Here is a 24,332-nt window from a genome sequence, read left to right on the forward strand (position 1 = left end):
TTCAAATTCAAGTTTAGAATAAAAGAAAATATAGGTACTTTTTGTAATCGTCAAAAGCAATCATATAGTAAATGAATTGAGATTATAAAATGATCTTATTTCTTTAAAAATTATTGCAAAAACAGCGTTTGAAACGGACAACGTAAGGCGTGCGAATGTTCATGTTTCAAGAAAGTAGACAGAAATTTTAGATTTCAAATTTTTGCGCGCTTTTTAACTGTAGAAAGGGGAAAAACGGAAAAAGTTAAAACATTTCTTTTTGATTTTTTGTCTAAAGAGAAATCCATTAAATTGCTGTTTTGGAACTAATTAAGAGTGTGTGTGGGTGTGAGAAAATTAAAGACCTTTAAAAATGTCGAAGAATTAAAAAAGAATTTGTAAAAAAGAGAATCACAGTTAATGATAAAATCATTATAATCACGCGATTAGTTAATTTAGATTTAATTTTTTATTAAGAATCATTAGTAGGTATACATACTAAAAAGCTCGACCAACACGACCAACACTGAGAAAACTAAAAATAAGGAGGAATATGTAAATACTTTGAACAGGAAGAGAAAGTAGAAGAAATGATAATTTAAGAAGAAAAAACGTTCTATTCATTCGATGTTTTTATGAAAACGAGAAAAGTTTATGCAAGGAAAATAAAAAAAGTATCCTTTTGACTTGTAAGGGTTAAAATGCATTTTCGGGAAGAAATCAATTCGAGCCCAGAATACGCGGCATGTAGTCTAAAGCGGTACAGAGCTCCCATGAGAGATGTTGAGGCGCAAGAAAAGGAATCCTCGAGGATTTTTGCGCGCCGACTGATAAGAGAGATTGAGGAAACTCCGCCCACGCAGTGTGTAGTGGAAAATGTAAGTGATTTTTGTGAGCACCACTAGTGTGACACGAGCTGTTTGGGGCGATACACACATCTCGCAGCGTCGCAGTGCTCGCGTGCCACCGGAAGGATTAACAGTTTTCAGTTCCTGTGCTCGTGACATTCTATCCCTGAGAAATTTATTGTATCCGGACTACGGGGGATTGAAGGAAGGATTTTATATCCTTTTCATTCTTAATTCATTCAGACATTCAGGTGAGATTTTGTTCGTTATTCTCCGTGTTCGGCAATGGACTTACTTTCTCATTAAGAAGTTATCTACATATCACTTCTTATCAGTTCAGTGCGAGTATATAAAATTCAATAAAGTAATGCTGAAGACAGGTAGACTTTTTTCATTGAATTACATATGTGTTCTTATCGTTCTTATCGCAGTGCATGTGTTTCGTCTGCATTTTATTTTACGTAATTTATTTATTTCTTATACACATTATATTCTCACGCATTTAAAAATGTTATGTGATGAAGAAAGTAGAATGGGAAGTTTTATTTTAAGCACAATTTAATCCGCGAAATTCTTATCAGAGTTTCTCTTTTTGGCTGTAGCACAGCCAATGTCTCCGGCATGGCGAATTATTGCGATAACAAATTATGTGGAAAAACCATATATATACTATCACAGCTGATATTTAATAAATATTGTGTTTTTTGTCCGATACTTCTTATCTCATATAAAAGCATATGTTTTTTTTGCTAATACCTATATCAAAAGGAAAACAGTCGCAATAAAATCATGAAAACTCATATTAAGTAATATGAATCTTCAATGAAAAATTTAAATAATGTACAAGGAGTATTTTATTGAGCATTTGAGAAAATATTTATATATGGTACATATGCGACTATGTAAATGAGTTTTTTTTTCACAGCCATTGCCATTTTTTTTCGTTGATAAACAAATTGGTATAAAGCCATTCAATTCTCATTTAACCATTTCTCCACTTGATGCGAACAAAACACTCTTTCCGGATATAAATGTAGTGCATTCAATTGGTCAATGGGTGGATAATTGAATTGCTGTGGCATTTCACAAAATTGCGTCCGTCCCGGAATTAATGACTGAGAATTAACTTTTTACTCTACCTCCCAATTTTTGAGTAATTTTGACAAGTTTTGTGATTTTTATACAAATTATTAAGCTTCCTTTATTTATTAAGTTTTGTGATAAATATTGTATCTTTTGATGTTTGAGGAACTAATTTTATTAACTGTTGAGATGTCTTGAAATAAAAATCAAAAGACCACAAGAGTCTCAAAAGAATCAAGAAAGCATTCAATACATATTCAAAGAGCTTGTCTTCAGAATTTACACTGCTGCTAACTGTCGAGAGAGGTATAAATATAGCGAGAGTATTAATTACACAAATCACATTTGAAAATATTTGTAATAAAAATCGAAATATGTTTTGAGTGTATATTGTGTAGATTGTGTAAAAAAGAAAATTATTGGGGAAACTTTGTGACATGGTGAAAAGTTTATTTTTGCCTTGGCATCGTCTCAAACCCCACCATTTGGATGTTTGAGATTGCAAACAATTCTTGCGTGGAAGTGCGAGAAAAAATGAGATCTGCCTATTAGGTAAATTCATTTTCAGACCAAGAGACAATTCAGCAAATCCAAACCACAAATGAGATTAGAAGTGGCATTTCTCGTGTTTAATGCTGATAAATTTAATTTAAATCCATTAACATTCTGTCGTGTTCTACACCGACAGGACACGCGGTGTTCCTGGAGAGATGAGAGATGTAATTGGGTTGTGTTCCACGGCACAATGTCTCAATTAAGGGAGCTATAAGATGAACGAACAGTGATTGATAAAAAGTTTTACATAGCGGATGGGGCATTAATCAAACTAATTTAAGACAGGTGAGATATTGCTTTTGTCAGACATCAATCATGACTGAGAGCAAATGCTAGCAATTTTAATCAACAAATGACAATCTCAACCAATTTATATGTTACAATTCCTCTGCCTTCATAAATATTCCAAAATGGTATATATTCGTCAAAAGCATAAAGAAAGATATTATAATGTTGAAAAAATCACAAGGGCCTATTTTATCACAATTTCTGGTAGAGTATGATGAAGAGAACACCCAAATATCCTTATCATTCCTTAATGCCCTAAATATGTATTTTGTACAACATGCGATTGTCTCTATTCTTCTTCGCTCAATCTAAATGTTGAGAAAATTGCTATTCTTGTTGTATTCAAGACCCATATCACTCACACCCCTATATACAATTTTCCCCCACATGGAACCCCCAACTGAGACATTCCCTTCACTCCTCCGACCCATGGAAGGCTTATCAAACATCCCCCAGCAAACCTTATATGGGTACAATTCATTCAAGCAACAATACTCTCAGAGTCACTTTTGGAAGTAACAGAAAATAAAATCGATTTCCACTCAACCCCTGACCGACCCACCACCCACCCCACACCATCCCTCTTACCATCATTCTGACATCCTTACAGAGATTTAGCTTCACCAGAATACTGACTTGCCAAGAAGAACATCCATGAGTGATTCCCTCTTATCATTCTCATATTCCATGTTTTCTTGCAACAATTCGTCTCGCATGTGGAAGCACCAGAGTCTCCGATGGAAACGGAATTGGGTGTGCGAGGCGGGATTTCTGGGCTGGAGGGTGTGAGGAGGAAAAATCGTAGAAAAGCAAACAGTTTATATCGGAGAAACTTACAACATACCCGCTATACTCTATAATACCCTTGTATAGAAAAACTTCCAAGTCAAGCAGATTCTCAAATATTGAGGGTGGGGAGGATTTACCTTTAAAGATACGGAACGATAAGAAATTAGTGGTCTTCTTCAGGTGTGGCAGTAGGACTTCTTCTTGTACCTTTAACGATACGATGAAATGAATGATTAGTGACTGAATCTTCTTGTATGTCTTGGGAGGCTTCTTGGTGTACCTGTGAAGTATACGGTATGGATTAATATGATATCCTCCGGATCGAAGGCGCTCTTCGTTGTCCGGCTGTTCACAGGCCCAGTTGCACTTGAAACACGTGGATTTTCTTTTCTCACTAATATGTCCTTTATTTGCTCCTTAAACTTCCCACAAATTTTCCTATATAATTTTCACACTCTCTTCTTTTCTTTCCTCCACTTTTATTACGAATTTCTTTAACTTTTTCAACAAATATTTAATTTTAAAAATTTCAAATTATTCCCACGACTCACTAAGATAGCGGTGATACCAAAAGAGTGCCCTTGATAATTTTATACTTCAATTTTCTACACGGAGCTCGGCTCAATCTCGGGCAATATTGATTTCGCCGACTTGCCATAATTCAATGTTCAAATTCAACTGGAATTCATTCTAATTCTCAACATGCTCGGGGGGGGAGATGTGACTCTCACACATCGGATATTTCGAGACCTTTACTACTGACCGTGAATATGTGCCCGTAGGGGTTCTAATATCAATAACTCTCACCTTCCCATCTACTCCACGGTGAACTCCAATGACTCGTCCGGTGCTCCATTTGTGATTGCGACTCACGGAAGGGTCATGAAGAATCACGATGTCGTCGATCTTCAGATTCTCTCTCTCTGTCTGCCACTTTGCTCTCTCCTGAAGTGTGGTAAGATACGAAATCTTCCACTTCCTGGCAAATTCCTGATGAATCTTCTGACACAAATCCCAGCGCTGAAGATGGTTGACGTTCTCGTGAGATAAATCATCATCTGGTAGCTGAGTTGGTGGGCCAAAAGTCAAAAAATGCCCTGGAGTGAGCGGTTGGGGATCTCGAGGATCATCAGAAAGAATGGTAATCGGTCTACTATTCAACACTGCTTCCACTCGAGTTAGAATTGTGTAGAATTCCTCGTAGTTCAGCCTGTGTTCTCCAATCACTCTCTTCAGATGTGTCTTTGCTGACTTCACTGCAGATTCTGCCAATCCGTTGAAGTGCGGAGATTGTGCGGGTTGAAAGTGCCAATTGATTCTCATCTCACTTGTTTGATCCTGAAGTTCTTGCGCTTCCTGTGCCAGTAAACGTTGTAATTCACGCGCAGCGCCGAGGAAGTTACGGCCGTTGTCTGAGTAAACGTCTTTAGGAACTCCTCGTCGATCAGTGAATCGCGCAAAACTGGCCAAAAATGCCTCGGTTGTCAGTCTGCTGACGATTTCGATGTGTACAGCTTTGGTGGAAGTACACACAAAGATGACAACATCCACTCTCTGTGTTCTGCCACGAGATTCTGCGCCTGTACGGATGAAAAAGGGTCCGCAGCAATCGATGGCCACACTATTGAATGCCTTGATCAATGAAATGCGATGTTTGGGTAAATCGCCCATAATTTGACTCTCACGGGATGTTCGATGCACAAAGCATACCTTGCAGAGATGAATCACACCTTTGACGGTACGTCGTCCTCCTATTGGCCAATAATGCCTGCGACAATGGGCCAAGAGTAGCTGTGTTCCTGCGTGCATCATTCTGATGTGCATTTCCCGGATCATCAACTTTGCCAATGTGTCATTTGGGAGAATTTTCGGGTATTTGGTGCTGTAGTCATCGTCCAGATGGCCCAGCCGTCCGCCGACACGCAAAATTCCCTCATCATCGACGAATGGGTGCAGTTTTCGCAGAGATGTGCTCTTGATGGGTGCATTCCGGTTGTTCATGAGATCCTGAATGTCCTCAAGGTAGTGATTCGATTGATCCCACTTGATCAGCTGATTTTCCGCCCACAATAATTCCTTTGTCGAGAACTTATTGGGTTGATTTGGCATGACACATGGGGTTCCTTTTCTCGACAATGCCTTGTACCGAAGGATCTGTATGAATTTGCACACACATAGTAGCACTCTCTTCATGCGGAAGAAGCTGCTGATGTCTCTCGTGAGCCTCTTGAAGATGTAATTGCCCTCTTGCTGATTGATTTTGAGTACCGCGGCGGCAGGTTCTGATTGCTCATCCGTTTCCGGGAAACTTTCTGCATTGGGCCACGCTGATTCTCCCTCTGTTAGCCACTGTGGGCCATGCCAATACAGAGAAGATGCTGCTAACTCCATGGCAGTGGTTCCTCTGGAGATCAAATCTGCTGGATTTTGAAGGGTTGGAACGTAATTCCAGCATTCAAGAGGCAACAAATCACGAATTCTACTCACGCGATTTTTGGTGAAGATATCTTGTTTGTTGGATGCAGATGCAATTTGCGCCAACACAACTTTTGCGTCCACCCAACAATACACTTTGGTAATCCCGAGGGATTTAGAAACTTTGTCCACTAATTGTGCTCCCAGAGTTGCGGCGGTGAGCTCAAGTTTGGGGATTGTTTTCTTTTTCACGGGTGTCACTTTAGATTTGGCGGTTAACAAATGACTGGCAATTTTCCCGCTTGAATCTATGGTGACTCGATAGATGGCGGCACCATAAGCTAAGTTGGAGGCATCTGAGAACATATGAAGTTGTTCTTCGAGAGGTTCTGCGAATGAAGATGTCCATCGGGGGATTTTGATCTGGGGAATTGTGTGAATTGCCTCCAGGAACTTCATCCAATCTCGTAAGTTGTCTCCTTTCATCTCAGTGTCCCAATCGCTCTGATCCTTCCATAAATTTTGCAAAAGCGTTTTTCCATTAACGGTTATGGGGACTCTCTCAATTATTCCCAGTGTCAAGTACTCTTCAAAGATGTTGGAGTATTCGTGATACAGCTGAGGATTTTGCGAGAGACGCCTTTCTAGGAAGTTCAATTGCCGTGCTGATTTACTTTGGTTACTTTCGAGTTCACCAAAGTTTCCTTTCATCGGTAAATGAACGATGTACTGACCAGTTTCTGATCTTCGGGTAGTACTTTGGTAAGTGGCCTCAACTTCTTTCTGTTCAACCGTCTGTGGACTTTCTTCCGGAAGTTCTTCGAGTTTCCTGAATTTCTCCAATGTATCGTCAATTGTTTTCAGAGAGATAGTATGGCAAACAGCGGTGGATTGTTGGGACAGCGGATTTGCGGGTTGCCACTTGCCTCCAATTGTCCAGCCGAAAACGGTGTTGCGTAGCGATGGTTTTCCCTCTCCAAGTTTGTAAACATCATCCAGCATGATTTCGTCCTCATGAGCCGCTCCAATCAACAAATCAATGCGACCGGTTTGATGCCATGTGGGGTCAGCTAGTACGAAGTTTTCTGGGATTCTAACATCCTTCGGGTTAATGCGGCATGTGGGTAAGTTCGATGAGATTTTTGGCGTGACTTGACAGAGCACGGAAATATTTGAACCTTTTCTAGGGACAAGCGTTGCGTTCACCTGATGCTTGATGTTGCTGATTTGACCCTGGAATCCCTCAACTTGACCGTAGGGAGACTTGGACAAATTCAAACGCAGTCTTTGGCACAAATCCGTAGTCATAACAGAAATCTCTGAACCGAAGTCCAATAATGCACGACAAATGTGGACGTTAGATTGGGAATCGAGGATTTTCACGCATGCTGTCTTCAAGATTGCTCGATGACCTTCCACATTGTTCTGATTGGCCAATGGAACGACGCCGCTACAAACGACAGGGCGGGCATTCTCCTCAAGCACGGGATTAGGAGCATCCTTGGGCAATTCAGATTGGGATTGGGTGAGAGCATCGTGGAGCCAGTAATTGTGCATTTGGCCACAATGTTTGCAGGGAGGATATGGGCATTTGTCTATAGGGTGGCGCGACCTACTTTCTGAGATACAATTCGAGCACAGATTGAGATTGTTCACAGTTTCGAGTCTTTTGAGAGCTGGCATAGACTTGAAATGACCACACTTCCAAAGCTGGTGTGATGCCTTCTTGCACACGGTACATGAATCTTGACTTTTGCTATCTTGTGAGATCGTAAGGGACTTTACATGGTTTGAATTTACGTTACTTTTAACTTGTACATTTTTGGAACTTTGAGAAGAATTTACGTTAAAGACTGAGGGACACATTTCTAATGCTTTACATCTTTTATCTAGAAATACCTGGAACTCATCCCACGTCGGCATATCTGTCTGTTCACGAGCCCAAAGCGTCTGAGTCTCTGTATCCATCTTGCATAGCACTTCATGGATAATCCAGGGATCTCTTCCGAATGCCTGGAGGGCATCAATGGCAGCCAGCGTCGTCGTGGTGACATCGTAGATCTTCCTCAATTCATCTGCACGTGGAGTCTTTGCTGCTGGAAGTTTCTTCACCCGCTCAATGTGCTCTTTGATGACAGTTCGTCGATTTTCAAAGCGATTGCACAGGGCATTCCATGCGATGGCATAATTTTCTCCCGTCAGCGTGAGATGATCTATCACTCCTTTGGCCTGTCCAGCAAGTGATGTCTTCAAGTAATGTAACTTCTGCGTGTCCGTTAAGCGAGGGTTTGCATCAACGAGACTTGTGAATAAATCTCTGAAGGAATGCCATTCAGCGTAGGCTCCGCTAAACGTCGGCACTTTGACTGGTTCCAACCGTGAGTATTGAGAATTTGATCCTTCATGTGCCCTATTCAAGAGCTCGCTGAATCCTCGGAGTAACTGGCCAATTTGGTCTTCGTCTACACGAGTTGATTCAAAAGAGCTGTTGTGCATCATGATCTCCGTAATCAGTTGATTGGTTGCTGTTTCAGCGTCATCAATGTCCCTGAGAAACGCATTTTGCTCCTCAATTTCCCTTTCACGATCGTCATCATTTTCAGCCGCGTTGATGATGACATCCTGCACCTTGTTGTAGTTCACTCGAATTCTGTCACATTGTTCGAGTTGCCTCTCAAGGTGGATGCGCGCGCCATGCCTCTTGAGCATCTCTTCACTTTGATATTGAGCGATGACCCCCTTCACACTAGTGAGTTGCCCCTTGTAGGCACTTCTGCTCTTCACATTGGACATCTTGAGTTGTGGACTTCAGGGATGTCTTCTCACTGGTTGTCGTCTTTCGAAGGACCACGTATGGGGAGGATTTACCTTTAAAGATACGGAACGATAAGAAATTAGTGGTCTTCTTCAGGTGTGGCAGTAGGACTTCTTCTTGTACCTTTAACGATACGATGAAATGAATGATTAGTGACTGAATCTTCTTGTATGTCTTGGGAGGCTTCTTGGTGTACCTGTGAAGTATACGGTATGGATTAATATGATATCCTCCGGCTCGAAGGACCACGTATGGGGAGGATTTACCTTTAAAGATACGGAACGATAAGAAATTAGTGGTCTTCTTCAGGTGTGGCAGTAGGACTTCTTCTTGTACCTTTAACGATACGATGAAATGAATGATTAGTGACTGAATCTTCTTGTATGTCTTGGGAGGCTTCTTGGTGTACCTGTGAAGTATACGGTATGGATTAATATGATATCCTCCGGATCGAAGGCGCTCTTCGTTGTCCGGCTGTTCACAGGCCCAGTTGCACTTGAAACACGTGGATTTTCTTTTCTCACTAATATGTCCTTTATTTGCTCCTTAAACTTCCCACAAATTTTCCTATATAATTTTCACACTCTCTTCTTTTCTTTCCTCCACTTTTATTACGAATTTCTTTAACTTTTTCAACAAATATTTAATTTTAAAAATTTCAAATTATTCCCACGACTCACTAAGATAGCGGTGATACCAAAAGAGTGCCCTTGATAATTTTATACTTCAATTTTCTACACGGAGCTCGGCTCAATCTCGGGCAATATTGATTTCGCCGACTTGCCATAATTCAATGTTCAAATTCAACTGGAATTCATTCTAATTCTCAACAGAGGGGTAAACAACTCCACTTGTTATATTTGTGAAATAATTTATTGTTTATTGAATTTTTATTCTTCTATTATTTTTATCCGGCAGTGAAGTCCTTAGAAAGCTACTACGGAGTTGCAAAAATCTGTAAAAAAATTTAACATATCGAGGGTAGTGATTTTAACCCCTTGATTGAGATTACGTTGGTAGGGGTTGAACGTGATGTATTTCTTAGACATTCGTACAAAAGAGGAGAGCTTTGTATTTTAGTGCCTTACCTCGGTGAACAAGAAAGAGTACAGTCAGGTATTGGTTAACGTCGCATGGGATATACTCTTTCCACCCATTAATAATAATGAGTGGAAAGAGTATATCCCATGCGACGTTAATCAATACCTGACTGTAGTTCTCCCTATACGAAAGGAATCAAACAGGGATGGAATGGATGCTTTCAAGTTTTTTTTAATAGATATAACCTTAAAAAAATTAATATCGCTTGAAAACATTTTTTAGACACATAAAACTCTGTAAAAGATAAGATTAATAACAACTTAATAAATCAGCTTAAATCTCCGGGTTATGATCCCTAATTACATTCCTGGAAAAATGCGTGGCAATTGTATATAGGTCAAGAAAAACCTTATTCGCCTATTTCGTATTCCGCATTTTTCCAATCCTTAACTCGCACTCCCACAAATTACAATCAGCTTGAGGGCGAAAGAATGAATAAAGAAAAGAAAAGTTTTATACAAGAAAACCATGTTACATTAATTCAACCGAGAGTTTTCCTAGACAAGTTTTTTTTTATGCTATTAATTAAATTTATTAACAGTAATAAATTATTTGATAAAGAAACTTTTATTATTTTAAAAGAAAAACGGATTAATTTAGTAATTGATGATTTTGAAAAGCTCGGAAAATTAACTGGAGAAAAAGCTATATGAAAAGTTCGTCTAATCTCAATCTGCTCCTCGTAGGTATAAGGAGACACGGGGCTGAATTGAATAAGGTTTTGTAAAATTGATTCTACTATGGTTTTCTTTCGTTGAGGAAGTGAAATTCTCAATAAATAGTTGCTTGCCTAATAACTTTCTCTAATCCCTTTATCATTCTGTGCTACTTTTCCGATAAGCAGGACTTATTTAGATACAAAAATAGATTTCTAAATTAATTACTTATCTGCCACCGACCGTATTACTTATAATGTTTAGTCGATATTAAATCAATTAATTTTCATGTCCGGAAGATCATTTATTATTTATAATACGTGTACTTTGTAGATAGGTATTGAAAAGTAATTGATAAATTACAGGACATGTCTTGTGAATTTTCCGTGTGTATTTATCATTATTACAATATCACATATAGTTTAATAACACGACATCCGTCAAGCTGTCAATTAAAATAACAATAAATCATTGCATAATAATTATGTATCGACAATTCAAGTCATTTAACATACATAAGAATTGAAGATAAATTAATTTTATGACGAAAAGCATTATGTGGTGTGAAAATGTAATACAATAAAATCTGTTTTATGACATAAATATAACAAACTCCAATGTACGATTGTATCTATGTTGTATACACAGTTATGTTTAAAATAGATTTTATTTCACATTCGAATTTCAATAAAATTACATCAAATTGTGTTATTTGATACGAAAGTAAAACTATGGGAGCAATTTTGGACAAAATAAAATATATTTTGTCTTTTGTGAAGTCTACAAAAGACATTTTATGAATAGCAATTTTGAATAAAATATATTTTTGGAGACTTTTGATACATTTTGTCGTCTTTTGTGACGGGTTTTTTCTTTCGAGTGGAGAGTTTACAGATAGAAAAAATAAGAAGAAGATAACATTCCTATTAGGTTATGTTTACGATTTGGGCAATTGAACAATCTGAACTGAATTAATTTTTAGGGAAATTCATGTCAAGCATGCGTGTAGTCTATTAGGTACCCCAAGGATGTTGGGAAGACCAAAAAACCATCTGGCTTTTAACTCATCAGTTTGATTTTCATTTACACCAAGAAAATGTTTTACATGAATTGATTGACTCATATTTATTGCATTAATTAGCCCTACATATTTCGTTTTTGCACATAAAAACTCACAACGGGAACATAGGGGAGGGATTTCTGACCCAAAATCCTGATTATATAGGGTTAGAATTTGTCAACGATCTCCCAAATTTTTGCCGGAAAGCCACAGAAATTTTCCATAACATTTTTGCCCAACACCGCGAAAAGGGAAAATGGACACAGCTAAATTGGCTGAATTTCATATCATTCCACAAATTCCCTTTGCACAAAGCTTCACAATTAACCGAAATTGCATTATTGTCCATTGCTATTTCGAGAAACATGATAGAAAACTTCTAAAAATGCAACGCGTAAACACCAGTTTGACAAAAGATTTTGGTTTTACAAAAGCACCTCGACGAGATGCTTGTAAAACACAAAATATTTCTTGTATAATGTACAAAATATTTTGTGCAAAATTACAATTCTCCTATAAAAATCTTTTGTGGAGATGTTCTCACAAGATTGTCAAAAGATTGACAAAAAAAATCTTTTGTCTTTTGTCTAAAATTGCATTAAACGTCAAAATTTTTCAGTTTTTCAAAATATTTCACCTTTTATTGTACCTAAAATTGCAAAAATTTCTTTTGTGGAGAGATTGACAAAAGTTTTAGAGAAATATTTTGTGCAAAATTACATTTAATGTCAAAATATTTTGTATTTTCAAAATATTTTGTCTTTTCTTTTGTCCAAAATTGCTCCCTATATTTTTCTAAAAATTAAAAAAAAAGCTTCATGGTACTTTAAAAAAAAAATCATCTCGAGTTGGAAGCTCTAAAAGGCTTCAAGTATATTCTCATGTTCATTTTGTTCCACATCCCTGTGCAACTAAAGCCACAGGAGTTATCATGCAAAGCAGACGCAACCCAAACACCAAATGTGGGTAGAATCTCACCCCATTCTGCACCAACCACTTTTCCACCCCCTCACTGCAAAGCTATTTCCCTCTCTTTCTAATTGTGCATACTCCCCTGAAGTTTACATATAGCACAGATTATAAATACGTTATATATGTACATATATGTATGTATATACATTATAGCCATCCCTGTTGTATGCATTGAGGTAGGTCGCTTCGTTTTGGAGCGTGAGAGCATGCTACATATTTATGTGGTAGTTATAGATGCAGCATAAAGTCACATATGTGTGCATTTGTAGCACATCTGCCTCTTCCGCATATAAAAGATACGAGATTCACTTACTTCATCCCAAAAGCTCTTCACATCCCAAAAGCCCTTCATCCATGTTGACTTTTTATGATTGATTTCCATAAGCTGTGTATATATATGTTTCACAAAATGTTAAATAATGTATATTGATGTTTTATTTTTATTTGTAAATGGCATCACCCCATTATGCATATAAAACCACATTATAGAAGTTGTTTTGCAACACTACACCGTGCCGCCGTCCGATGATCAACCATGATCTTGACTCACGGCGTCTCACCTTAATGCTACGGCTGATGGCCATGACGATGTAATTTTTGCTTTTACGGAATTACAGTCATGCGAAATGTTGCAAGACAAAGTGAATTTTATTTGAATAATGTACACCACATATTTTCCCTTCTAGAGAACATTTTTCAAAGGGATGAATTTATTTAACTCTTATATGGGATCAAAAAGGATATATATATTTTAAAATATTTTTCGGTTCGATTCATAGATCTTTCATTTTTATTAATTTCACGTAAGATAGTAAAAAAAAATATATATATAAAATCAATTTCTTTCGAAAAGTTTCTTCAAAACCCACTCTTTAATTTTAAAATTTAAATTAAGCGTACATAAGGGCATAAATATACATGGAATAAAAGGTAAAAAATCATTCTTGCAATAAGTCATTTTGAAATTAAAAGTAAAAGGTACACCAACCTTCTATATTTTTATAGCTTTGAAATTGCAATACAGGATAATTAGGGCTACAAAAGCGAATGAACTATATAAACAAAGATTGAAATTGGCATAAACAAAAGTATGTCTGAGGCATCTGGAATACCCCAGATACAAGACGTCCTTGCCGTCATGCACATAAAAAAATTATAGTGGTGCGAAATATATTTTGCAATAAAATAATTTTGTGGTTAAATTCAAGGAATTAATTACGAATTTAAGGCTTTTTAGATGTCACTAAATAAAAATACCCGCAAAACCACTGGAACAAGGACCAATTTTCGGAAAATTGCAATGATAAACGCTATAAATATTTCATACATACATAATTTAATATGGATGCAATCGATAATATTTATGGTTGACAATTTATTAGAACGTAATTGTATTTAATTTTGTAAGTATAAATACTCACTACTTCTAGAGTGAGTGAGGAGGAAATGTGTAGCACCCAAGGAAGATGACTAACAGAAGATTTATTGACACACTTGAAGGTACAAGAAAATCGTGGGAAATAGTGATTATAGAAACAAATCCTTAATCTAATTCAATATATCGGAAATAAAGTCAGTAATGGAAGATTTATTGCATATTGGTAAGAATTTTTTCTAACGCATCTAGTTTCGTCCTCTAAATTGACATTTAAAAATTTCATTTAAAACCTTGCCTTTAATTAGATTTTTTCTTTCTTTCTTGAGAATTTGTAATAATAACTTATTTCTCCAGAGGATTCTCCTCATTTTGCGGGAAAACTTATAGTCAGTGCACCTCTTCATAACAACCACCCTCTTTGGTCGCTACACTCGCCACAAGGAATACAAAATTAAATTTCAACTTTGAACATAAATTTATGTTGTTAAATTTAAATAAAACCTCCTCCCACAGTCTTCCTCATGAAGACGTCTTCAAGCATAATATGAATTGCAAATCTCTATACGAATGGATTGAAAAAAGTGAAAGATATCCACTTTAAAAGATTTTTTTTCTTGTAATTAATATTCATAGCAGATAGGTAATTGAGGTATAAAGTATTGTACTTGAATAAATTTCTACACGTTGGATATCAATTGATTTTATTCACTGATACCTAATTAAGAGACAAGACAGGTGTAACTTTTTAAAGAGATTGTAAGGTGTGCTTTTATAGCTCGTGGCTTGTGGGCGTGTCAGGTCCCTTTCCGGTTTCTTATAAAATATACATTGTATAATCCGTAAAATCAGTTGTACTTTGTATTTTTTTCTAACATATTTTCCTACTTAATTAAATACTTTGTGATGTAATTAATTTATTTTGGCAAAATTGTTTTTAGGTCTTTATGAAAATTGGAAGAGAAAGATTTATGAAGAGAGTTTATGGATCTCTAAGAAAATTTAAAAATAAATTAAAGAAATTCAGAACATATCCGGGTCAAAAGAAACTACTTAATACTCTACTCGTTTATCTATGAATTAAAATATTGTAATGTGAAATGTTTATTGCTAGTTTTTCATTTTTATGGGCTCTTGGGGTTAAATAGCAAATTATCTTTTTATGGAAATTGTTTTAGTAATCAGATTAGGAATAATTGTTTTATTCTTTTAAATAAAATTTATTGAATAAAAATTAGTCCAACATTTTCAACATTTAATACGATTGAAAAAAATTATAGAAAATATGCAAAATAATCTCTGTTTAGTACAAAATAACAATATTTAACCGAGAATTTAAGACAGTAGTAAAAGTGGAACAACACCTACGGCTTGCACATGTCCTTATATTATTCTTTTACCTTTTTTTGCTTTTTTATTCATATAAATCTCTTATCTAAGCTACATAAATATGGGCACTCAACGAAGTCACGTAGAATAAAGAGAATGCATAAAATGTTCTTCGTAAAGACAATCATACATTTGCATAATCACTTATGGAACTTTATACTATCTGATTCTAATAATCACGAATAAAATATGTCCCCTAAATCAGGCACTATGGCAATGTTTTTACCTGTAATTCTAACAGAATAATTTATTTATTGAATTTCTCAACCTTTATACTAATAAAATACAATTATTTTTAAAGCATGGAACACTTATTTTCATTTCTATTTTTATGTCCATTTGTTATATAAATAACAACAACCCCAAATTTGTTACCCTGGCTTATACAACTTGAGAAGGAGCTTTTCCTTGGTTTTGCTCTGGAGGTTGGTTGACAACACTAAGACGCCCAAGGGCGCATGAAGATAGGACAAATGTAATTGAGATGAATAAAGTTAAAATGAATGAATGAATGAATGAAATATTCTAAAAAGAAATGAACGTTTGGCAACTGAATTAATTACATTGCTGCATAACACGATATTGCACCAAGTACTGTAAAAGACAATATAAATTGTTGCAATTGACAATTTTTCTTCTATTTTTTACTTACGATTGGATAAATTGAAATATTATAATATAACCTCTAGTCAGACACGTTAGAGTAACATTATTAAACTTATTAAAATTCACAGTTTTGATTTATTTACCTATGTTAGGCGCATGTAAGGCAATTTGTTATTATAATAGTTCTATTGATTTTTATTTAATATTAAATGCTAACGATAGATCACAACAAAAATTATAAAATCTAAATTTATCATATTTTGTTCTCAAGGATCTTATTTCTTTTGAATGCCTTTTAATTAATAAAATTGTTTTTAATCGTTTTGCGGTTTTTGCTTTTCGACATACCTATTTTAAAGTTTTTTGGAAATGAAAGTACATTTCAGTGACGACTTCATTTGTTGGGAAGAGGCCTAATTTGAAAACCCCCAAAGGATGCTGCTGCGTGTCTTTTGATTGACAATGAGAAATATACATAAGGAGAATGGAGACATTATTCTCTCGAAAGACTATACATAATATCTCCTCTATTGTTGATGTTGTGATATCAGCGTTGTGGGTGAATGACAAAAGCTTTTCTTGTGAGACATTTTCATGCTATTACACTGTGCAAAAAAATTTTGGTTTCTTTTTTTTTAAGAAATTAAGGATATTATAAAAAAAATCAGTTTTTAGTCTTAATGTTGGTACTTCAATTTTTTTATTGTATAGTATTTGGCCTTAAATTTGACACATAAACCATAAAAGTGTTCTCATTAGACTACACTTTATTATGTAATTGCACATTTAATTTTTACAACTGCATTTAAAAAAAAAAGTGGTAAAATATTTAAGAACGACAAAGTGTGGGCTCCAAATCAGTGTAATTCTACGTCTTAACGGATTAACTCCTAGATAAAGTCGTTGGAATAAAGAGTAATTTTATAAACTAACTAAATAAATACGTGTGATTAGACGCTATAAAAATTTAACAAAAATATTAGAGAAAATCTTTTAATTTCCACTGAATATCTAAATTAATAGGGGAATATGAAAACGAAAAATCAAATAGGTTTAAATTAATTAGTATCCGAAGGTAAAAATACAAATTCCCTTTTGTGTTTTTTTGTAATCTTGTTTTATTTCCTATTAATAAAAAAATACATTTCCTACTTAAAGATTATTTTTGAATTTCCGTAAAAAATACTTGTGTTGTCTAGTGTATTTTATCATTATTTTATCATTAAATAAAGACATTAGAATGTAGATGCGTGGACAAGACTCCCACCATTGAGGGCCAAATTTCAACAATTAACCCATCTTAGAGACAAGATAATGCAACAAGAAAATGAATAAGTAATCGTGACCCTGAACGATAAACGATAAATCAAATGACAAGAGACCGCATTAAGGGGGATATAAATTCACATTTACGTAATTTTAGATTGTCTTTAATCGCGTTCTTGGTGTATCGTGAACGAGAGGTCTGCAGAGAGGAGGAATATAATGCATTGTAACAGATTGACCACTGCTGGGTTAGTTCCCATATCATGCCCCCAAGGGGGCAACGGGTAGGGCGGCATGGGTATGATGCTGTGGCGGGGCAAGTGCAATCCGAGTCACTTCACCAGCTTATATAAAGACTCAGCACCTTTTCATTCTTTTGATTTCAAGTCGATCGCACTACTCCGAAGTGGATGATACCCCATCATCGCTCTTTTCTGCAAGAGAAGTTGTTGGGAAAATTTCAGACGGAGTGAGATTTACTCATTGTGTTGTCCTGCATTGCTTTTTCCTATTCCTTTTTCTTTGTGTGCTCCTTCACCAAGTTAATAGTCCTTTGGAAAAAGAATTATCGAGTATTTTGTGAACTTTACCATAGTGATATATAAAATATTGTTGCATGTGATTGTTTTTGTCCTGTGAGAATTTTCTTTATCATTTGCTTTACACATACCGTCCGAAAGTAAGCACTGCAATCATGGAAGTTCAGGTGCAACCGAAAGTTCAATTAAACCCCCCATCAATGGCATACAGTGAGAGTCTCATCGAATACGGGGTGAGTACATTTTCTATATACATATATTATGTAGAATGTAGATACATACATACATATGTGAATCAATTCCGTGTACTCGGGGGATTTGTCCAATTTCAAATTGTGAATTGATCCATTTTACTTGCTCTAAAATAGATTTCTAACTTGCTGACGCTACGGAGCGGTAGTGGGGTGTCGACGAAGAAAATGTCTACAGATGAAGTTGCTTCCTCAGCTTCAGAGAAAATTCGATATGAGCTCGTCACAGAAAAGGATACAGAGGAAATACTGAATCTATTGAAAATTTTCTTTTTCAAAGTAAGATTTTAACAACATAAAGTATTGAGAATTAATAAAGAAAAAAATAAGAGAGATTCTAGAAGAAAACGAGGACAGAAAATATCTTTCAAAGATTTTCATTTAAAATAAGAATATTTTTCCCATTAGGATGAACCACTGAATACTTATTTGGATTTGGGAGAGTGCAAAGAATTGGAACAGTACTCAACAAAATGTATAAAAGAGAAATGCTCATTCAAAGCTCTTAATTCCAAAAATGAAATTGTTGGAGTTTTCCTAAATGGACTCATTCATAAGCCTGTGAGTTGAAAAAGTTTATTTATTTTTTAATAGCATAAAGTGAAACAATGTTTTTTTTTCATTTATATATAGAAAGAAGGGGAGGAACCTGTAAAACTGGCTGATGGCTGTGAACATAAGAAATTCAGAAAAATTATGGGACTCATGGATTTTATTGATGAGAAGTTTAATATTTTTAACTTATATCCTGACATTGATGTCATTTTGGATGGTAAAATTCTCTCGGTAGATACCAAATACCGCGGCATGGGAATTTCTGTGGAACTCACAAATTGCACCATTAATTGGATGAAAGAGAACAACATTCCGCTTATGCATGTGCTGTGCTCGAGTCACTTTTCTGCACGCGTTATGGAAAAACTGGACTTTAAGGAAGTTTTCAGAATGCCCTACACTGATTATCTTGATGCCAATGGGCAGCAGATCCTCTGCCCAGCCCATCCACATGTAGCAGCCCGAAGCTTAACCAAAAGAATTATTCCCTCAGAGTCCAGCAAGTAATTGGTGGAGGAGAAGTACACTCTTAAAGTCACGTCAATTATAAATAGTGTTGCGTGTTCATTTGAAATTTATCAAATAAGTTTCAAACGAGGAGCATTTATCCAGAACTTATAAGAGATACTTAATATTGTTAAAAAAAAAAGAAAAATATATATGAATTACTATTCTGGATAAATGCTCTTTGGTCCTATATAGAATTTGAATTTCGTGCCAAATCACAATAAATAACACTCCAGTCATCCAGAAAAAAGGATTTTTTTATTAAATTATCTTATCAGTCTAATCTCAAAAGGAGCATAACAGATTTAGTTTTCTTTTCTGAGTTTTTCTTTCAAACGCTCAAGTTGGAACTCATTTCCGTACCTTGAGGCATCATCTTTCACCTGTGCGTGTTGCTGGCCAGCTTCCGTGGATTGGAGATCTAATTTATCCCTCTTGAAAGTAAGTGAAGACCTTTTGGGAAAAAAAATGAGAAGAACATAAAAGCGTGCAAAGAAGGAAGGATTTAACAACTCACCGAATTGCCACAATCTGAAGAGCTACACCAATTCCAGCAAATATCAAACACAGCACTACAATAACATAATTTGATACTCTCTTCACACCCTTTAGCCCATAGTATTCGTCTGTGTTTGCACTATGGGGGATAAAATAAATTCAATTAATTTTATGATGGGAAGTAACTTGAGCTCCCACAGCTTCTCAGAAAATTATATCGCTTGATTGGTCGATCGTAATTGATTGCCCAATCGGGCATGCAAATCGAGCCATGATTAGCACTCATAGTGGCGTCATTGCTTGCAATTTATAATCTTCTCTTGCTATCCCTATAATCTTATCAATTAGTTGATGTGTTATGCAAAAATTTAAATAAGTAACAGGCTATAAAATTTAATTAGTTTTAAAATAATGGAAATGAATAAAAATGGATCAGTTTTTTCCGGTTTTTCATATGATTTTATTTACTCTTGTTATCTAAATATGTTTAAATTAAGAAATCTAAAATTAAATTTATATAATTACGGGTGATTCAAACAATTTTAAAAACCAAAAGAGCATTTTTTAAAATTAATCCCAACTCACCCTATATGTTTCTATTATTTGATCATCCAATATAACTTTGATGGAACCCATATAAAAAAAATCTAACTTACCCAGGAGATTCAGGAGAATTAGGTGGATGAAAATCTCGGTAGTAGGTGTACGCAGGTCCAGTGGAATGTGGTTTAGATTTAGATAATCTCAATTCCGCATGTTCGCAATTGAACAAGAGTTTATTCAAATAATTTGTGGGTACAATGCCAATCGGGCTTTTCCAAATAGGGCTTCAAGCCTTATAAATTTTGGGTAGGGGAATTCTTTCCCTCCTAGAATTCGACTTGATCCCTTAATTTCCCTCTCGTCTATTTCTCTAATCTTATTCTATCCTTCGCCAGCTTTTTCTTTATTATTTGGCTAATTCCTCCGCTTCTTTGTCTTCAATATTTACGTCCCAAATTAATAAAATATGGCAAGGAAATTCATCACTTCTTTCTCAAACGTGACTAATCTTCTTCTTCTTTCCTCTGTTTTTCACCACCCTGAAGTTGCTACCTTAACTTAAATTTAAATCTTCAACACCGCATCGTAATTCAGTCTAGATTCCGCCTTCCCGAGAATTTGGTAAGCCTGAAGAATTTTCTGAAACTTTCGCGTGCTTTCAGCGGTTACAGCTAAACTTGCATCAGGATGGTGCTGAAAATGGTTAATTTTTAATTTTAGAAAAAATTAAATTTTCAACAATTATTATGATTAGGAATTTATAATAACTTATGTACGTATAATAAGAATTAAAAGAAAAATAGTATTACCTACTTCTTTGGACAATTTTATGAAAGAATCACGAATTTCCTTTTGTGTGGCGTTAGGTTTTATTTTAAGGACATCATAGTAAGTGTGGATTCCCCTAGAATATAAAAAATGCTTCTCTTTTAACACCTCGTTTTTTAATCTTAAAAATTGCTTAAACTTTTAGGTTTCAAAATAGAGATGCAAAAACCATCGATATTTATCGATAGTATCGATAGCTTCGGCTATCGAAAACTATCGATTGGGAAATAGGACTATCGGACTATCGGAACAATTTTCTCTTTCCATTATGAAACGCGCTATCTCATTTGAGATTCGTACAAAAAATACTATAAAAACTCAAAATTTTAATTTTAATTTATAAGGGTTTTTTCTACATGTACGGATAGCAAGTCGTAGTAGTATGAAATTGATTTATTTTCTTTTAAATATTTGTTATAAATAGACTACTAACTACTTTTATTCAAATATATGGTCAAGCGCGTAGCGCCCTTGCAAAAAACCAAACTACGTTTTTAGGGTAGATACTGATAATTTTTTCTTTCCTTTTAATTAAAATTTGTCAATTATAAGATTTTTGATATTCTGGAAAAAATCTTATAGGATTTTGACATTTTATTCCTTTAATTCAGGGGGTAGACAAAGCCCTTTTTTACCCGAACACAGCAAATAATGGCGGACGGTTTGCAGAGAAATTAAAGGAAGAAAATGACGTCACTTTATTTCCAAAAAGTGCATCAAAATTTTTAAAATCAGTTTTAGTGCATTAATCTTCGTGAGACACCCCTCAAAAGCTATCAATCGATAGAATATTAAATTATCTATCCAGTGGTGGTGAATTTTTTCAGATTGAAGCATTTTCCTGGGTGTCTCAGCGAGTGAGCGGTGAATTCCTATGGAAATAGAGTCTTTGTCTACCCCCTGCTTTAATTGAATTTTTGAAAGAAAATTACTTTTCCGGGCCTCTTCAGAGATCTTCTGACTTTTCCTCGACAACAAATTCTTTGTTTTTCTTTTCTAGAACGAAAATAGAACGATTCCAAAATATTCATCTGTCAAAATCTTCCAACATTTTAATTCTTAAAAAAAGAGAAGATTTTTATCAGAATATACCTTATTTTTTTTTAACTCTCCGTACACTATGACCAAAATACTTAAGTCCATTGCCATGGGGGTAGTGACCGTAGTGACCGACTTCATAGGCCGAAATCTTTCGGTCAAATGTGCATCATTAAACTCCTTGGTACTCTTTTATCTTTTGTCTATTTTAGAACATTGAGTCTTTTCAGTTTAGAATGATCAAGAAAGAGACACAGAGTGACAAAGCGAAGAAAAAAACAATAAATTCAACCGTTACACTAATTTTTGAATTCCCTCTTCTTACATTTATGTTAATAACTTTTTTTCTGGTGGATGGATTGACCTCAAATTTTGATACAATCTTCTCAGATAACCAAGAAACTTATTTCCAAAAGATCGGTTCTAAATGTCTAAGAATTAGGGCGTAATAGCTCGAGATAGAACTCTGGGGTCGGTCACCTACCCCTCATGGCAGTGCGAGGGTTTTAAGAACGTTTTTCGTTTATTTCAATTATTTTCGCAATGAAAAATTCTGTTTCTGTAATTGGGTTTTTTGCGAGGGTGCTACGCGCTTTATCATGTTGGTAAAAATAATTTCTTTTTGGGTAAGTAGTTTGGTTTTTTTGCGGGGGATAGGGTAACTGGTGCAAAATGTTAGAAATACAAGACACAACATTTCCAATAGATATCTCAGTAAATATTATTCGTAATTATTCTAATTTAGTTAAAAGTACCTTTTTTAACTCTAACTAACCATATAAAGATTTAAAATAATTGATCTAATATTTTGGGATTTATTTAAAAATAATATTTTCGAATTTCAAAGTTACTTTGACCTTTCATTTCAATATCGTATTTCGGCGTATTTCTACGTATTTTTTTTGACCCAAATGCATTTTAGATAGAGTAACAATTGCTGAACACGAACCTAGTTTAAATTTTCCGGGTTTTCCCGTAGAACACTGACATTAAAAAGTACCACTTGGGTCAAAAAGTTAGACACCCTTTTTAAGGCAGTTATCTTTATTTTAATTAATTTATTTTTTTTATATTTTTATTATAAAAAAATTTTCCAATTGTTGCACAAATATCTTATTCTCAATTGCTTTTATAGTGTTTAAATGAAATAAATTCATAAAATTAAAATTTAGGGACAAAAAACGTAAATTAACATTTTGCCCCATGGTTGGGGCAAAAAGTTAGAAGTGCAAGGTTTCGGAAAATAAGCTGAAAATGCATTTTCCCGTTGAGTTATAAATTTTTCGTCTGAGACAAAGTTGTAGCCTGGAAAATTTCCTATAAGATAGTTGTCATGGAAAAACTCAAATATTTTCAGGGAAATCAGGAAAATGTTTCTCCCAAAAAAACAACTTTTTGCCCCATGTCCCCCAACACTTCTTTTGAACAGCGAAAAACCGGTCATATCCACGAACAAAAAATTTATCGATAGTCATCGATAGTTATCGATAGCTTTCCCAAAAATATTCGATAGTATCGATAGCGAATTTTTCCGATAGTTTGCATCTCTATTTCAAAATTCCCCAATTTACGCTATGATGGTTTTTAAGATGAAAAATTTTAATTGTGTTGTTGACCCCCTGACAATTTACAAACTTTCACATATCTTTTTTTTTAAGTTAATTTAAAAAGGATTATTAACTTTTTGTATAAAAAAAAAAGTTCCTTACCTCATCAGATTTATATTTTTCGTGTATTTCCGGGAAATCCTCAGCATTTTATTTATGTAACACAAAAGAAAAACTACGAAGCAGTAAACACAAAATAATTTTATTATGACATCCAGTAGGAGAAGCATTTCAAATGTTATCTATTATATAATTTGGCGGTAAATTTAAAATTTAACTAGCAGCTAAAACAGCAAAATTCTGCTAATATTTTTTAGAGAGACTGCAAAATGATACCTAATGATCGATTAAATTGCATAATTAGCTCAAATTGGAAATCAGCTGGAGATAATTCGTAAATCTCAGCATGCTCCGCCTTGGCTACGAGACATCCCACAATTGCTTCAATCGTCTCCTTTTTCAGTGGATTAACTCCCTTTTTGTATCCTTGGGAAGAAGTTGCTGGATGCTTCTGCACATTCTTTGGTTGATGAAGAGAACGAGAGTTCTTGCATCCTTTAAATTTTCAGATAATTTTTGCCATACATATTTTTAAAACAAAATTAAATAATTTTTTCTTACCAAGGCACCGACAATACGTTGTACATGCTATGTTTAATTCATAGCACTCGCAATAGTTCTTCAAGCACCCTGACTTCTTGCAGCCACATCCTTTCTTGGACAATCGAGACTTCTGCCGAGCCATTTTTTTGTTGTAATTTTTTGCTTC

At 35.1% G+C, this 24,332-nt stretch overlaps 3 protein-coding genes across 4 annotated transcripts; 1 reads left to right on the top strand and 2 right to left on the bottom strand.

Moving 5' to 3' along the window:
* The first annotated feature begins 897 nt into the window (after window positions 1-897).
* Window positions 898-19,299, top strand: LOC129785888 (arylalkylamine N-acetyltransferase 1). 2 transcript variants are annotated; one of them, XM_055820556.1, is made up of 4 exons: window positions 898-1,078; window positions 18,105-18,266; window positions 18,396-18,548; window positions 18,621-19,299. In XM_055820556.1, exons 2-4 carry the CDS (start codon window positions 18,156-18,158, stop codon window positions 19,047-19,049), a joined length of 693 nt encoding a protein of 230 aa, XP_055676531.1. In that variant the 5' UTR covers window positions 898-1,078; window positions 18,105-18,155; the 3' UTR covers window positions 19,050-19,299. The 2 variants fall into 2 exon arrangements, with proteins under 2 accessions (XP_055676531.1, XP_055676530.1); XM_055820555.1 differs by lacking the exon at window positions 898-1,078 and adding an exon at window positions 17,132-17,969.
* On the bottom strand, window positions 4,089-8,849 carry LOC129797854 (uncharacterized). Its single transcript, XM_055840709.1, has 2 exons — window positions 5,253-8,849; window positions 4,089-5,174 (listed from the first exon to the last, which is right to left on the bottom strand). The coding sequence occupies exons 1-2, from the start codon at window positions 8,748-8,750 to the stop codon at window positions 4,233-4,235; spliced, it is 4,440 nt and encodes a 1,479-aa protein (XP_055696684.1). The 5' UTR covers window positions 8,751-8,849; the 3' UTR covers window positions 4,089-4,232.
* Window positions 19,289-24,308, bottom strand: LOC129785896 (dnaJ-like protein 60). Its single transcript, XM_055820565.1, has 7 exons — window positions 24,185-24,308; window positions 23,666-24,118; window positions 20,904-20,994; window positions 20,669-20,783; window positions 20,204-20,297; window positions 19,567-19,686; window positions 19,289-19,502 (listed from the first exon to the last, which is right to left on the bottom strand). Exons 2-7 carry the CDS (start codon window positions 23,791-23,793, stop codon window positions 19,355-19,357), a joined length of 696 nt encoding a protein of 231 aa, XP_055676540.1. The 5' UTR covers window positions 23,794-24,118; window positions 24,185-24,308; the 3' UTR covers window positions 19,289-19,354.
* Window positions 24,309-24,332: the final 24 nt, after the last annotated feature.

The sequence above is a fragment of the Lutzomyia longipalpis genome, chromosome 1, assembly GCF_024334085.1.
Source record: "Lutzomyia longipalpis isolate SR_M1_2022 chromosome 1, ASM2433408v1".
NCBI classification, from domain to species: domain Eukaryota; kingdom Metazoa; phylum Arthropoda; class Insecta; order Diptera; family Psychodidae; genus Lutzomyia; species Lutzomyia longipalpis.